The sequence below is a fragment of the Poecilia reticulata genome, linkage group LG20 (assembly GCF_000633615.1).
Source record: "Poecilia reticulata strain Guanapo linkage group LG20, Guppy_female_1.0+MT, whole genome shotgun sequence".
Taxonomy (NCBI): domain Eukaryota; kingdom Metazoa; phylum Chordata; class Actinopteri; order Cyprinodontiformes; family Poeciliidae; genus Poecilia; species Poecilia reticulata.
In genome coordinates, this window is record NC_024350.1 from 24,917,354 (window position 1) to 24,931,952 (window position 14,599).

Genomic DNA, 14,599 nt, shown 5'->3' on the forward strand with positions numbered 1-14,599 from the left:
TCTCACCGTCTCACCTCACCACCGTCTCACCTCACCACCGTCTCACCGTCTCACCTCACCACCGTCTCACCTCACCACCGTCTCACCTCACCGCCCACAAGTCGAGTTTCCATCAACGTTTTTGAAGTTTCACCTTAAAGAAGGCTGATGGAAACGGTTAAGTTTCGGCTGTTTCTGATCATTTTTGGCTTCTCTGAAAGTGAAGCAGAAACACATTAACCGAGGAAGTTCTGATAGTTTTTCAGAATAAAAGCCTCAGAACAAGCAGCTTGGTGTAAATCTTTACTTCTGTACATTCATTGAAAGTAAATACATTTCATGAAGGTCGAGTGCAGCCGTGACGCTCATTTATTAACGCCGCAAACAGGAAGACCGACCCGCCCGCTCCTGATGACGTCACTCCTCCGTGTTCAGTCGTCGGCGTCGTTTCGGCTGCGTGAAAATGACGTCTTCCGTGTTCAGTGCGGTGATACGACGATAACATACAATCTTTAAATGAAAACCGTTGTTTTCCGAGTGACGTCTGATTGAAACGCGTTTATAAAAATTTCATGCACATCATTCTTTTACAGTGTCGGTGTTTCCGCAGTGACGCTCGCTTCAGGCGCCATGTTTGATGCTGCAACAGGTAAAAACAAAAACAGTGAAGATTCAGCAACAGGCGCCATGTTTAAGCCTGCTGTTCAGTCAGTGACCACTTGGTGGCAGCAGAGAACTAAAACGTCTGAAAGCAGAATGATAAAACTTTAAATGTCTGATTCTCACCAGCTCAACACATGAATTTACACTTTAAAAAATAAATATGGGCTAAAAAATAACATTTCATACTTTAGCACTTTTTCACAGTACTCTTCTGGTGTACCACAGGGCTCAGTGTTTGCTCCAACTCAGTTGGAGCTCATTGTAATCCAAGATGTCCGTTCATCAGGGGTTCCTCCCATTCGGGGTGCCACAGGGCTCAGCACTCGGCCCCGCCCACACAGGAACCCGTCTTTCTGTTAAATCAGGTCGTTGCTTTCGAAACCACTTCCATCCACACTGAGACAGACGATGGCAAACACCGCGAGTCTTTACTCCACCAGACCTGTAGGTGGCGCTAAACATGGAGGACACACATAAAAGCTCCTACATGAGCTGTAAAACCAAGAAAACAGCAAAATGAAAAACTTTTCCAGAACATTTTCAAACAAACGTGTAATCAGATCCAGATGGTGCTGAAGCTTTTCCTGTAGCTTCCACTCTGAAACCTGCTGTAAAAACATTTATTGTTCCTTAAACTTTGTTTTCAAGTGGAGGAAAAGGATGAAATCGTTCTCGTGTAGGCGGGGCCTAATTCCCGTATGGGCGGAGCATAAGTCCTGTGGGCGGGGCATAATTCCCGTATGGGCGGAGCATAAGTCCTGTGGGCGGGGCATAATTTCCATGTGGGCGGAGCATTGTTCTCATGTGGGCGGGGCCTAATTCCCCTGGTGGTGGCGCATCAGTCGTGTGGGTGTGGCCTAATCCCCCTGAGGGCGGAGCATAGTTCGTGTGGGCGGAGCCTAATCCCATGTGGGCGGAGCCTCCAATCATTCTGCATTATTCATCCTGAACTGGTTTTGTTTCGCTGCCTCCCCGTTTTGTGAATGAATGTTTGTGCTGCATGTTTTGCGTGTGAACGGTTCCAGACTGAGACGTGGTGAAGTCCGGATGCAGCAGTCGGAGCGCTGCTGCATCCGGACAGATGCTGCTGGCAGGAAACCGGATCATGTGGGAGGAGCTGGACGGGCCGGGTTTGGCCCTGCTGGGGGGACGGATATCAGACGGAGTTCAGATGAGTGAAACCTGCAGATAATTAAACTGATCGTGTCCTGAGGTTCCACCCTGGTGAGTTCAGACCAACTGGTGGAGGATCCAGGCTAATGGGAGTTCTGGTGCTGAGCAGGTTCAGGCAGCGAACCGACCCAAATCCAGACCTCCGGTTTAAACCAGGTCAGTCCAGAGCCAGCAGCGGCGTGCTGGTCTCTCTGTCCATCTGCTGCAGCGCCGCAGCTTCCACCGTCGACTGAGACCTGAGACAGGACAGGAGAGGACAGGTGAGACAGGACAGGAGAGGAGAGACAGGACAGGTGAGACAGGACAGGTGAGACAGGAGAGGACAGGACAGGTGAGACAGGACAGGAGAGGCGCTAACCCTGACCATCAGAGCTGGTTCCAGTTACTCTTCTGGACCTCAGGGCTCTTGGTCCCGTTTGTTTTAATAAATTTACAGCAACAGTTTTATTAACCTGAACATTTTAAATCCCTTTAAATCGTCTTCATCAACCTGCTCTTCCTCAAACTTTGCTTCCAAATCCAGATTTCACTCATCCTGTCCAGTTAAACATGCAGGTCTGTAAATCCGCCTAGCAACAACAGTTCCAACCAATAGAATGTCCAGGAGTGTGTGACATCACTGCCCTCTTTAGGTTGCAGCGCCCTCTGGAGGCCGGAGTAAAAACTACAGCACATTTTACCCAGTGAAGCAGTCGAGTCTCTACACTGTAAATAATAATAATACTAAACTAAGGCGTGTCCTGTCCCTTTAAGGCGGCGCTGCAGCAGCTGCTCACCTCTTCATCATGTCCTTCTCTCCTCCGCCGCCGCAGCAGCTCTCCCTGACGTGCAGCGCGTCGTACGTCAGCGTGTACTCGGTCTCGTCGTTGTAGTCGGGCCCCAGCAGCGTCCGCGCCCACATGCCCATATCGTACGGCGGCAGCGTCCCGCCGAACTCGGACGGCAAACACTCGGGCTGGATGAGCTGGTGGAGAGAGTTCAGGTTGTTCCCGTGGAGGAAGATCTGAGGCGGAGGAGAAGAAGAAGAAACGGACCGAAGGAGACGAGAGATTAGGAGAGGACAGCGTCTGGAACAGAGGGATGAAAACGGATAAATAACGACAGAGCAACAGTTTCTTAAAGGGCCGGTACCATTTAAAGTTCAGTTATAATGTTTTTCCCTCTTCATAAAAGTCTTGCTTTTATTCTTTCATGCTGTATTTAGAAATCCTTTAATCTCCTTGGCAACCATTAGGGGTGCCTAAACGCTTGCTCACCGCTTTTCCACCCAGCTCCTTCAGACTAGCCAGCAGCAATTAGCAAGCAGCTGGTGGAACGTTTTAAAGGGTTAAAGGGGAGCCATGTTAGGACGACTTCCTGGAGGCGGAGCTTCAGAAAGAGCAGGAGCTTCTTAAAGAGACGGAGGCCCAATTTCATCAACTGAAGGTAACAGAGTTATTAGACTGTGCTAAAAAATGATACCGGCCCTTTAAACGATGAGGAAGAGGAGGGTGGGCCTTCACCCTTTTCCGGGTCTTGTCCTTGAGGAAGGGCTTGATGATGGTGTACATGGCGTGGATGTACCAGGGCTGGTTCACGAAGTGGATCCCTCCGAACCGGGCCGGGAAGCTGTCCTGAGGAGACACACCGGAAGAGCTCAGGGAGGGGGACCCGGTCGGATCAGAACCAGTTGGATCAGAACCAGTCTGATCAGAACCAGTTTGATCAGCACCATTCGGGTCAGAACCCGGTTACCTGCAGGCCCTCGATGGCCAGCTTCAGGATGTTGGGCGTCAGTTTGGACGCCTGCTTGAAGGAGAAGTTGCTCCAGTCGATGATGAGAGTGAAGCCGTTGATCTGCAGCTCCGGGTTTTCAATCAGAACCTCCAGCGACAGCAGGATGGCCCGCAGGATGTCGATGAAGGAGTTCCTGCAGGGAGGAGGGGCCGATCAGCCGATCGATCCATCGATCAGTAAACGCTCGCTGAGCGTCGGCTACAGCTGTGGAGCGAACCGAGCGGCTTCCTGTCAGACGGTCATTAAGCTTCAGGCAGCAGGAGACGGATGGTTCTGTCACTGGGCCTGAACCGGTTCTGATCCACAGCTGTCAGGATTTCTGAAGGTTTGTTCTGAAAGAGCTTAGCTTAGCTTAGCTTAGCTTAGCGCTCTCACTAACTCTGAAGCACATTCAGCTTCTCCTGATTGAATTTTCCTGATAAATTCTAGAGCTCTGATTTGTAAACTGGTTATGGACTGTTGGCAGATTGTGGCCTGTAGAGGGCGCTATGACACATGGTTGGCCTGAAATTTAGCTTCCACTAATTACTGTTTCCATAGCAACTTAGCATTAGCTCACATTAAATATGTTATTTTAGCTATTTAGTGTTAGCAGAATTAATATTTCTTGCTAGCACTTCAGGGTTAGCGCAGCTAGCTTTTAAATTAGCGGTGACCACTGCTGAGACATTCAGAACGCTCTGGTTCTGGTTCTGGAGAGGCAGACTGATGATGGTTTCATCCTCAATCTGCTTTTAATCCGTCTGAACGATTCATTTTACAGTACAGTAAAGACGGTTCTGACCCGGTGAGATACTCAGAACCTTCTGGATTTCACCAGTTTCTCCATCCATCTCAGATGTTTACCGGCTCTGGTCCCAGTTGGAAGCAAACAGGATGAGGATCTTCCTGCCATGTTGGTCCGGAGCCTCCAACACGCCGGGGAACCCGTCCATCAGGGCCCGCTTGATGCTCGGGTCGTCCACCTGACGGGCACACGGCGGAGTCAAACTACAGACATAATCAATCGATCAGTCAATCAATCAATCAATCATCTACACCCTCCACTGCCTGAAGCCAAATGTTTTGTTTTATGAAGCTGAAGAAGTTCTACAAAAACCGTGAAAGTCAAAGTGAAAACTTCCTGCATTTCTCCAGACGTCTCTGTAGCTTCGGCTCCTTCTGAAAAATAAACGTCCAGCAGCCATTTTGTCCTCATCAGGCCAAAGAACTGATGAAGGGCTGAATTTATCCAATCACTCATTGACATTATTTAGTTGAAATGATCCCAGTCCTGCATGTTTTATCTGTTCTAGAGATTATGAGCTTCAGTGGAACCAGGAAATGCTCCTGACCCGGCCCCTTCAGAATAAAAGCCCAGACCTTGAAGCTCTGGAACATGTCCAGGTTCTGCTGGCGGAACTGGAAGTACTGGGCCAGCAGGCGGAACGTCTCCACATGGTCGAACTTCCTGGCTCTGAGGAACCGCAGGATGAAGTCGTCGTCTGTCCGCAGGAAGCCGATGTCCGGCCGCGTCACGATCATATCCCGCACCTACGGAAACGAGAACCGGCGGTCAGAGGAACTTCACTTCAACGGGCCAGAAAAACCGAGAGACTTTTTCCTCTAAAGCAAGAGGCGACAGAAAATGTTTGATCTGAGGAACAAATGTTTCTGCTTTCTGCTCTGAGGGTGACAGAAACGGCATCCATGAATATTTCCATTATCCAAGGCTGCGTTGTCATGGTAACCTTGGTTTTACTGGACATCCTTCTCTCCAGTAAAACCAGTGGTGCTCCAGTGTTCCCAGTCCAGTCCTACTGAGTTCCCCTTGGGAAGAAGAAATCGATTCTATAGAGAATGGGAAACCTGAATCGATTCAAAATGCTCAAAAATATATAAAAATGATTATTCTGATCCTTTTTTATTAATATTTTTTGTTATAATGTTTTTATACGTTTTATTTAAGAAAACTCGGGCAGCTAAGCTAACCTAATAGCACTGCAATGACGTCAGGCTAGTAGAAAACGTATCGCCGCCATTTTAGTTCCGGACAGAAAAGCCGGTAAACTGCGTTTTGTGTCTGAACAGTTGATTTAGGTTATTAATATAATTTCATTCCCACCAACCGCAAATAAACTTAAGATGCAGAACCAAGCTGACGGTGTTTCTCACCACTGACACCTGATCAAAGTGCGAAGCTCTGATGAATCAATATTTATATCTAGACCGATGGCCGAGCGGGAACCTGACAAGGTAGCCTGGGTAGCTTGGTGCTAGCGGGTGTTAGCTACCCAACACCCAGAAACCAAACACCCAGAAAACTTTTCCTTCTTTCCGCTCATTTTGTTTCCTCTGTGTTTCAAATATCATCCAGTTTCTCCACGCGGAGTTTCTGCATCTATAGATATTGAAACGAAGCTCCAGAGACTTGATGCTCTTCAGTTTGGGCCGTTGGTCCGAACATCCGGGTAACAGTGACGTCGCTTGCTATCGTCGCCATAGTTACAGAACTTCACGCGCAGACCTAATTTTGTTTAAATATGACCTGCTAATTTGATAATGTTTTAATAGATGCTGCTGGTTCCGTTTTCTAAGCCCCCGAGCGGTTCGGCCTCCGGTACCTGCTGGATGTCCCGGTGCAGAGTGTCCGGGTTTTCGTTCAGCTCCAGCCGGGCCTTGTCCGTGGTGTCGGAGCTCAGGCCGGGAGGCACGTGGTTCATCATCTTAATCCAGAATAAATCTAATCCAGTCTCAGTTTTTATTTCCCACGTAAAGCGGCTTCAGGTTCAGGCCTGAAGATGAGAGACAATCGTTGCTGCTGCTTGATGCCCATCAAAATCACACAATCAGAAGGAGAAGAAGACAATCAGGATGTTTGGACCGACAATCATCTCCGCTGTCGGTTCGGAAACGTCAGTTCGGAGTTAAACCCCGTCGGACATGTTGGATCATTAAACCACAGAACGGTCCGGGTCTGCAGGCGATGCTGCAGATTCACATCCCATCGCTTCCCGAGAGGCCCTCCTCCTCCGGCTGCTTCCCATCATGGCCGCTCCAGGTTCGGTCCGCTCGGATCAGCAAACATCTGGGAACATCTGGAGCTTAAATGGAGGGAGCCTCGGTGCCGCCTGCAGGACACAAACAGCCATTTTGGTATTTTGGTTTTTCTGATGTCCAGAGGAGCGGTCACCAGATCCAAACCCGCAGCGGCCATGTTTTCATCCAGCTGTGAAGACATTGTTTTATTTAAATGTTTAAAAAAAAAAAGAAACTGAAAATGGGAGTTATGGAACCTGTTGACGCTTCGCATGGCGGTAATAAACAGGAAGTAGCTAGCATGGAGCAGAGTTTGTTCCTCTGGTAAGGCACAGACTCACTGTGGGCGTTAGCTAGCTAGATCTGTTTCCATCTCCACTTTAGCTACTCATTTTTTCAAAAACGGGCTCAAGAGCGAAAAAACATTTTGTGAAATTAAGGAAGTTATTTTGAATCACATTAAAGTTTCTAAAACGCCACTTCAAAGCGCAGATGGAAACACGGCTAACGGCTAACGAGTAGGTCTGGTTGCTTCGGTAGCTGCTAGCTGCCCCCTGGTGGCAGCTCCGGACATGGCAGCTCCTTTACATCCCCATGCTTAAAATTACAGCCATAAATGTGGGAAAAATATTAGTTTTCTAATAAAACACAACCAGAAGATGAGAATGGACTCAGAGATAATAAAAATAAATAAATAATAATAATAATCTAATAATTATACATTCTGGGCTGAAAACCTGCTGCTTTTATTTCCAGTGATCAGTTTCTTTAGGCCCAGTCCAGACAGATGACCCCCCACTGACCCCACCCACCCCAGCTGATCCCCATCTGCCTCCATCAGGAAACGGGTCAGATGTTCCCACCGAGGGATAAAAACCATCAACATGGAGGAGCAGCAGGAGGTCCAGCTGCTCCTCCATGAACCTCCTGCAGGAGGAACACAGACCTGCTCGGTGGTTGAATCCCGGCCGTCCTGCTCGGCCCATCGGCCCTCTGGTGCTGCTGCTGCTGCTGATGATGATGATGGAGGAGGAAGAGGAGCAGCAGCAGGAGGAGGGCTGCATCCCGCGGACAACACAGATTTATCCCGCATTAAATAAAAAAAGCAAAAAGGAGAAATTAAATCCAAAATAAACAGAATAAATCCTGAAGGAGTCCGAGAGGAAGCTCGTCCTTGTGAGTCCGAGTGGCTCGAAGAGGAGGAGGAGGAGGAAGAGGAGGAGGAGGAGGCGCGATCTCACTTTGTGCTCAGAAAAGACGTCAGGATGCTTCAGTTCCGTCCAGACAGCGTCAATAAGCAGGACAACTTCCGGTTAGGACTTTAAAAATAAAGGTTTAAAGCTGTAAAAGTTCAGTTACATTTTCAGGATTCAAAACATAATAAAACAGATGAAAGAAACATATTACAAGAGTTAATATGTAACTAGTTAGTTAGTTCAGTAACCGCAGTGAATTTGATTTCCCCCCATTTTCTATTATTTAACGTCTCAGGCAGAAAACATGAGGACAAATTATTCACTAATGTTTTCATCAGTTCATAAAACTGAAGGATTAAAGTACGATAAAGACCCAATGTACTGTTAATTTCTCTTTTTATGATCTGATGTATGTTTAACTTTGTTTAATTTAATTTGTGATCTGTTCCGCTACATTACTGCTATCTTCTAATCATGACCCGTTTCCTACCTTCATATATTCCTCATTTAAAAATCCTGAACAATGTAAATAGATCATTTTAATCCAATGTAAAAATTAATGTGTTCGCATAAAATAATGTTCATTTCATTTGTTAAACCCAGTAAATAATCAAACAGCATTTTAACAGGTTTGTCTTTATTGTTGTGCTTTTATTTTGACAACCAACTTTCCGGGTTTCCGTGATGTTTCCTGTCGTCTTTACCCACCTGCACGCGCCTGCTGGTGGCAGCTTTGATGATGCGCGTTCACAACTCACCCCGGACAGACCGGGGAGCGCGCGCCGGCGGGAGCGCGCGTCTTTTCATTGTGATGTCTGTCTATTTTTTATTATTTATTATTTATTCACAAATTCCCTGCATTTGCCTGTGATGGTGGAGGTCTTACGAGTTTATAATGAATCAAAAATGTTCTTTTTCTTTTGTGAAAAGATAAAATGTTTATATTTTCACTTCTCTTTGTCTGCTTTGTGTAGTATTTAACCTCTATCTGCTAATATTTAGTATTAATTATGTATTTTTTTTCTATTGAAGATGCTGACTACTGTGTGGCAAAGAAGTCATGCTGATACTTTGTTGATGTGTGGTAATAAATATTATTTTGATGTGTATATTTTTCCATTTAATTACGATTTTATCTATAGAACTGATTAGATTAAATAAGGTAAATTTACATACAATAATAATTTGAACTGTTTTTAATTAAACAAAATTCGAATTAGACTTTATTTTTATTTATTTATGTAATAGAATCCATCAAAATTTGAATGTAAATCTGAGTTCAACAGATTTTCACTGAAATTATTCTCAACCATAAAATATAACTCTCGTTCTTTTAAATTAAAATAAAAACATATATATTGTTACAGCTGTTTTCTGTTATTTTCATAGTTTTTACCAAAATAAAAGCCACCTTGGACTGGACTTTTATTCTGAAGGCATGATGTATGTTGCTTGAGCTGTGACGTACTTCCTCCTGTCAAAGGTTCACCCTGTTATCTGTCGCTTCTCTGTCTCATTTCCACATCAGATCGCCTGTAAAACCGTCTGAAACCTGTTGCTACTGAATCATTTCACATTATTCAGATTCACTGAAGTTCGAACTGCAGCTTTCTGTTTGCGTCACTTCGGTTACCGGTCAGTTTTCGTGTCTTTTCCGACGTTTCTTTGTCGAAGTTGAATCGCAGTTAGCTCTAGAGCTAGGCATCATACCGTACCGTAAAGAACCAATCAGCGGAGCGATATCTCAAGCATGGACCAATCAGGAGTCGCAGCACAGACGGAGAAGGTAAGCAGACATGTTGCTCAGGGCAGGTTTTAACACTTTATCTTTTCTGTTTTTAGTTTTATTTGATTTTAAACAGTTTATCTCCGTCTTTTAGCTGGTAGGTGAAACCGAGACCTTTTGACCCAATTTCTTTCAAACTAAAATCAAAATAAATCAACTTTATTCTTGTGAAAATGAGAAATTATTCTTTAAATTGGATGTTTCTCTAGTATCGGCCATGTCTGCTGGACGGGAGATAACATTTAATAACTGGGTGTTTCCATCTGTCAACAACAGCTGAGAATCAGACCCAAACCAAACGGCTAAAAATGACTCATTTATCATAAACTAACCTAAATAATGTGAGGCTTAATTAGGGCGACCAGTAAAGAGCAGAAAGGTCAGGAACTTTGAATCGGTTTGTTTGTTTTTCAGGCTTTTTATCCACACAAATCAGGAGAAGCGTATTTTATTCAGCTTACCTTAAAACGTGATAAGTTGTGACCCAAAACGATAATTAATTTTAAACCCTGTTTAGATATCATGATCTTTGTTGTCGTACAGGACCTTTGATACACATTCACAGTTTTAATTAGTCTAAATAACAAACTTAGTGTTTTAATTGAAGGTTTAAAGTTTTCGCTCGTTAAAATGGCAGCAGGAGATCTTCTGGCCTGAATCATGAACAGTTGAAGTTTTGAGTTGTTTTCTGGTGAAACCTGAAATATTGACAGTACAGTGAAAATCATTCCAGATTATTTTTATGATCCCAGACTTTGCGATCATGACGTGTTCATGACGTCAGTTAGTGATCATTATATGAATGTTTGAGACACCAGGCTCTGTGGTTGATGAAAACAAACATGGATTTTCTTCAGAAAACTTCAGAACCGAAGGAAACATTTTTTATTTTTAAAAAGAGAGAGAAGCCAGAATTAAATAAAATCGTGTTTCATCCAAAATCTGAATTTTATATTCAGTATTTGTGTGACGTCATCAGCTGTGGGCGTGGCCTAAATGAGCTCTGAACATGTCTGAACTTGTCCTTCATGACTCAGTTTGGGTGACCTCATCAGGAGAAGAGCCAATCAGAGCAGAGATCTCCACAGCCTCAGCCTAGGAGTAATCAGATTACAACCAAACATGATTACTTCCTGTATTTAACCTGGTTTCACAGGAAAACGGTAAAAGTTCTGGTTTCCTCACATGACCCGGTCAGAACCAAACAGAACCGTTTCTGTTCCTCCAGAGTCCGTGGGGTTCTGTGGGCCCGGCGGCGCCGGCCTGCTCCCTGACAGAGGTGATGAGCGAGCAGCTGGCCCGGCAGCTGGATGAGGAGAACCAGGGCCTCCCAGCGCTCCCACAGTGAGTCCGGTTCACACAAACCGCCTGGTTCTGACCCGCTTGTTGGGTTCTGTAACCCTGTTCTGCTCGGTCCCAGCCCGGCGGCCGACCCGGAAGAAGGTCCGGACACGGACAGCGACCTGATGCTGGCCCAGATGCTGCAGATGCAGTTCGACCGCGAGTTCGACGACCAGCTGCGCCGCGAGGAGAGGAAGTTCAACGGAGACAGCAAAGGTAGAGCGGTTCTGGTTCTGGACCGGCTTCTCACAACCACTGAGACGTCGGGTCCAGAACCAGTTCATGTTTAGGCTGAATTTATTCCCGATTCCTCCCAGAGGTGCAGACTTCCTGTCCGTCCACATCTGAACTGATTCCTGACTCACTTTCCCTAAATGAACTGATTCCTCTTGCATGACTGGATCTGTTTGAAATAAAACGATTCAACGTTCAGCCTGGCTGGGGCAAACCCGTGGTCCAGACTGCTCAGTACTGTGTTCTGACCCGGTTCCATGTCGATCTGGCTCTGTCTGCAGTGTCCATCTCCTTTGAGAACTACAGGAAAGTCCATCCGTATGAGGACAGCGACAGCTCAGAGGACGAGGTGGACTGGCAGGACACGAGACACGACCCCTACCGGGCCGGTGAGGTCCGCTGCAGCACGGGTCGGGGGTCCTGTCCGGAACCAGCGGGTAACCTGTGTGTGTGTGTGTGTGTGTGCGGTCCAGTGAAGCCCCAGGCGGCGCCCCGCAGAGGCTTCAGTGGGAAGGGGAAGAACATCACCACCAAACACGACGAGGACGCCTGCGGACGGAAGAACACGGCCCGCATGGACAACGTGAGTCCATCTGCCTGGTTCTGGTCTGGTTCTGGTTGTCGTCATGGTAACCAGTTTGTGTCTCTGGCCCAGTTCGCCCCGGAGGTCCACGTGGGGGACGGGTTGGGGATGGACCTGAAGCTGTCCAACCAGGTCTTCAACTCCCTGAAGCAGCACTGCTACAGCGAGCAGCGCCGCAGCGCCCGGCTGCACGAGAAGAAGGAGCACTCCACCGCCGTACGTACCCGACCCGGGCTCCGGGCCCGGCTCTGGACCCGGTTCTGACCCGTTTCCCTCCACAGGAGCAAGCCGTGGACCCGCGGACCCGCCTGCTCATGTACAAGATGGTGAACAGCGGAGTTCTGGAGAACATCAACGGCTGCATCAGCACCGGCAAGGAGTCGGTGGTGTTCCACGCCGACGGAGGGAGGTGAGGCCAGGATCCGGGCCGGACGGTCTGGACCCAAACCGTTTGGCTCACGACTCGACCGGATCGGTCAGACAGCTCGGTCGGGTTCTGACAGATTCTCGTCAAATCAGAACTTTCCTGAGTTCTGATCTGTTCAGACTGTAACGGGTTTATTTCTGGGATCGGGACTCTGTTTAGACAAGGTCCTGAACCCGACCTGGTTCCGATCCGTCTGAACCCAACCTGGTTCCGATCTGTCTGGTTCCGATCCGTCTGAACCCGACCGATCCGCCGGGTTCTGATCCGTCTGGTTCCGATTCGTCTGGTTCCGATTCGCCTGGTTCCGATTCGCCTGGTTCCGATCCGTCTGAACCCGACCGATCCGCCGGGTTCTGATCCGTCTGGTTCCGATTCTTCTGGTTCCGATCCTTCTGGTTCCGATCCGTCTGGTTCTGTGTGTCCCAGCCTGGAGGAGCAGCCGGTCCCGGAGGAAGTGGTTCTGAAAGTCTTCAAGACGACGCTGAACGAGTTCAGGAACCGGGACCGCTACATCAAGGACGACTACCGCTTCAAGGAGCGCTTCAGCAAACTGAACCCCAGGAAGGTGATCCGGCTCTGGGCCGAGAAGGAGATGCACAACCTGGCCAGGTACCAGAACGGCCGCCATGTTTAACCGGTGGAACGGCCGCCATGTTTGACCGGTGGAACGGCCGCCATGTTTGACCGGTGGAACGGCCGCCATGTTTGACCGGTGGAACGGCCGCCGTGTTTAAGCGGTGGAACGGCCGCCTTGTTTGAGCGGTGGAACGGCCGCCGTGTTTAAGCGGTGGAACGGCCGCCATGTTTGACCGGTGGAACGGCCGCCGTGTTTGACCGGTGGAACGGCCGCCATGTTTGACCGGTGGAACGGCCGCCGTGTTTGACCGGTGGAGCGGCCGCCATGTTTGACCGGTGGAACGGCCGCCATGTTTGACAGGTGGAACGGCCGCCGTGTTTGACCGGTGGAACGGCCGCCTTGTTGCGCCGCCTCAATCAAACCAGAGGTGACGTCAGGTCGGCGTCACCTCTGGTTCTTTTTAGGGTCGTTTTCTCAGGATGTTCTCTACGTCTGTGTTCCTCCTGAAAGCGGCGCAGCGACGTTTAGCCAGACAGGAAGTTGGTTTTTCCAAATGTTTAGCCTTGTATGATGTTCTTTACATCGTTTTAACATGTATTTAAAGGTAAACCTGGTTCTGGAGGGTTGGCAGGTTTCATTTGCGCAGCGCTAACGTAGAGGAAGCCCTGGACTGAAACCATGGCAACCTTGTCCTCAGGATGAAGAAGGCGGGGATTCCCTGTCCGGACGTGGTTCTGCTGAAGAAGCACATCCTGGTGATGTCGTTCATCGGGAAGGGGCACGTTCCCGCGCCCAAGATCAAAGACGTGGCTCTGGGGTCCGAGGAGGCGGCGGAGGCGTACGGCCAGGTGCTGCAGGTAGGAAACGTCTTTAAAATGTCTGAAATTCATCAGAGGAACCTAAACGGGCCCTAAATACGTTAATCACAATTAACTATTTAATCTCCGTCTATGGAGGGTTTTTTTTTTCTGGACTTTTCTATCAGGCAAAATTTGAGTCGTGCAGAAATCTAAACGCAATGCATTCTGGGAGTCAAGGTTAAGGCTGCTAGCAACTAGCGGCTAATCCTCAGCAGCTCTCCTCTGATCTCTTGCCAGCTGATGCAGCGCCTCTATCAGGACTGTAACCTGGTCCACGCCGACCTCAGTGAATACAACATGCTGTGGTACCAGGGGAAGGTACGGCCCGTTTTCCTGGTTCTGTTCAGGTCCGCCGGTCCTCAGCCTCAACTTCATCCTCCTCCTCCTCCTCCTCCAGGTGTGGCTGATAGACGTCAGCCAGTCGGTGGAGCCCACCCATCCTCACGGCCTGGAGTTCCTCTTCAGGGACTGCAGGAACGTTGCCACGGTAACGGCTGCTTCACTCAGGTGCTTCACTTCAGAGGAGGAGTGATGGTTGACGGTTCTGGTTCTGGTCCTCCAGTTCTTCCAGAAGAGGGGAGTGAGTGAGGCGCTGAGCGTCTACGACCTTTTCAACGCCGTCACCGGACTCAACATCCCGGTCAGCGCCGACGACGACGCGCGCTTCCTGGCTGAGGTAACGGAGTGACCGGACCCGGCCGGTTCTGGAGGCAGCATCCTGGTACCAGCTAACAGGCTTCTGGCTCCAGCTACCTGCTAATTTTACCTTCAGCATCGTGATATGGGGTGTTGATTGAAAGAGGCCAAAATATAAGAAAACGTCTCAGACCCGACCGTTCTGGTGACCCGACCGTTCTGAGCGTTTGTGGTGAACCGTCCGTTGTGAGCGTGTTCGATGACCGTCCGTTCTGAGCGTGTGCGGTGACCCGTCCGTTCTGAGCGTGTGCGGTGACCCGTCCGTTCTGAGCGTGTGCGGTGACCCGTCC

At 48.4% G+C, this 14,599-nt stretch overlaps 2 protein-coding genes across 4 annotated transcripts in view; one reads left to right on the forward strand and one right to left on the reverse strand.

Moving 5' to 3' along the window:
• Positions 1-263: 263 nt before the first annotated feature.
• Positions 264-8,123, reverse strand: LOC103456949 (clavesin-1). 3 transcript variants are annotated; one of them, XR_001776012.1, is made up of 9 exons: positions 7,556-8,123; positions 6,195-6,701; positions 4,954-5,124; positions 4,438-4,556; positions 3,550-3,724; positions 3,318-3,428; positions 2,592-2,818; positions 829-2,051; positions 264-724 (listed from the first exon to the last, which is right to left on the reverse strand). XR_001776012.1 is itself a non-coding variant. In XM_008396833.2 (8 exons), exons 2-8 carry the CDS (start codon positions 6,294-6,296, stop codon positions 1,973-1,975), a joined length of 984 nt encoding a protein of 327 aa, XP_008395055.1. In that variant the 5' UTR covers positions 6,297-6,701; positions 7,556-8,123; the 3' UTR covers positions 264-1,972. The 3 variants fall into 3 exon arrangements, 2 of the variants coding, with proteins under 2 accessions (XP_008395055.1, XP_008395056.1); XM_008396833.2 differs by having other exon boundaries at positions 264-2,051; XM_008396834.2 differs by lacking the exons at positions 6,195-6,701; positions 7,556-8,123 and adding an exon at positions 5,746-6,137 and having other exon boundaries at positions 264-2,051.
• A 1,131-nt stretch (positions 8,124-9,254) lies between these two features.
• riok3 (RIO kinase 3 (yeast)) overlaps positions 9,255-14,599 on the forward strand; it is a 9,185-nt gene continuing 3,840 nt past the window's right edge. Inside the window, exons 1-12 of the mRNA XM_008396835.2 lie at positions 9,255-9,591; positions 10,820-10,935; positions 11,012-11,148; positions 11,448-11,555; positions 11,640-11,749; positions 11,822-11,965; positions 12,031-12,158; positions 12,603-12,785; positions 13,451-13,610; positions 13,851-13,931; positions 14,011-14,100; positions 14,176-14,289. Coding sequence (XP_008395057.1) covers positions 9,556-9,591; positions 10,820-10,935; positions 11,012-11,148; positions 11,448-11,555; positions 11,640-11,749; positions 11,822-11,965; positions 12,031-12,158; positions 12,603-12,785; positions 13,451-13,610; positions 13,851-13,931; positions 14,011-14,100; positions 14,176-14,289 — 1,407 coding nt within the window. The 5' untranslated portion in view covers positions 9,255-9,555. The remainder of the gene's footprint in view (positions 9,592-10,819; positions 10,936-11,011; positions 11,149-11,447; positions 11,556-11,639; positions 11,750-11,821; positions 11,966-12,030; positions 12,159-12,602; positions 12,786-13,450; positions 13,611-13,850; positions 13,932-14,010; positions 14,101-14,175; positions 14,290-14,599) is intronic.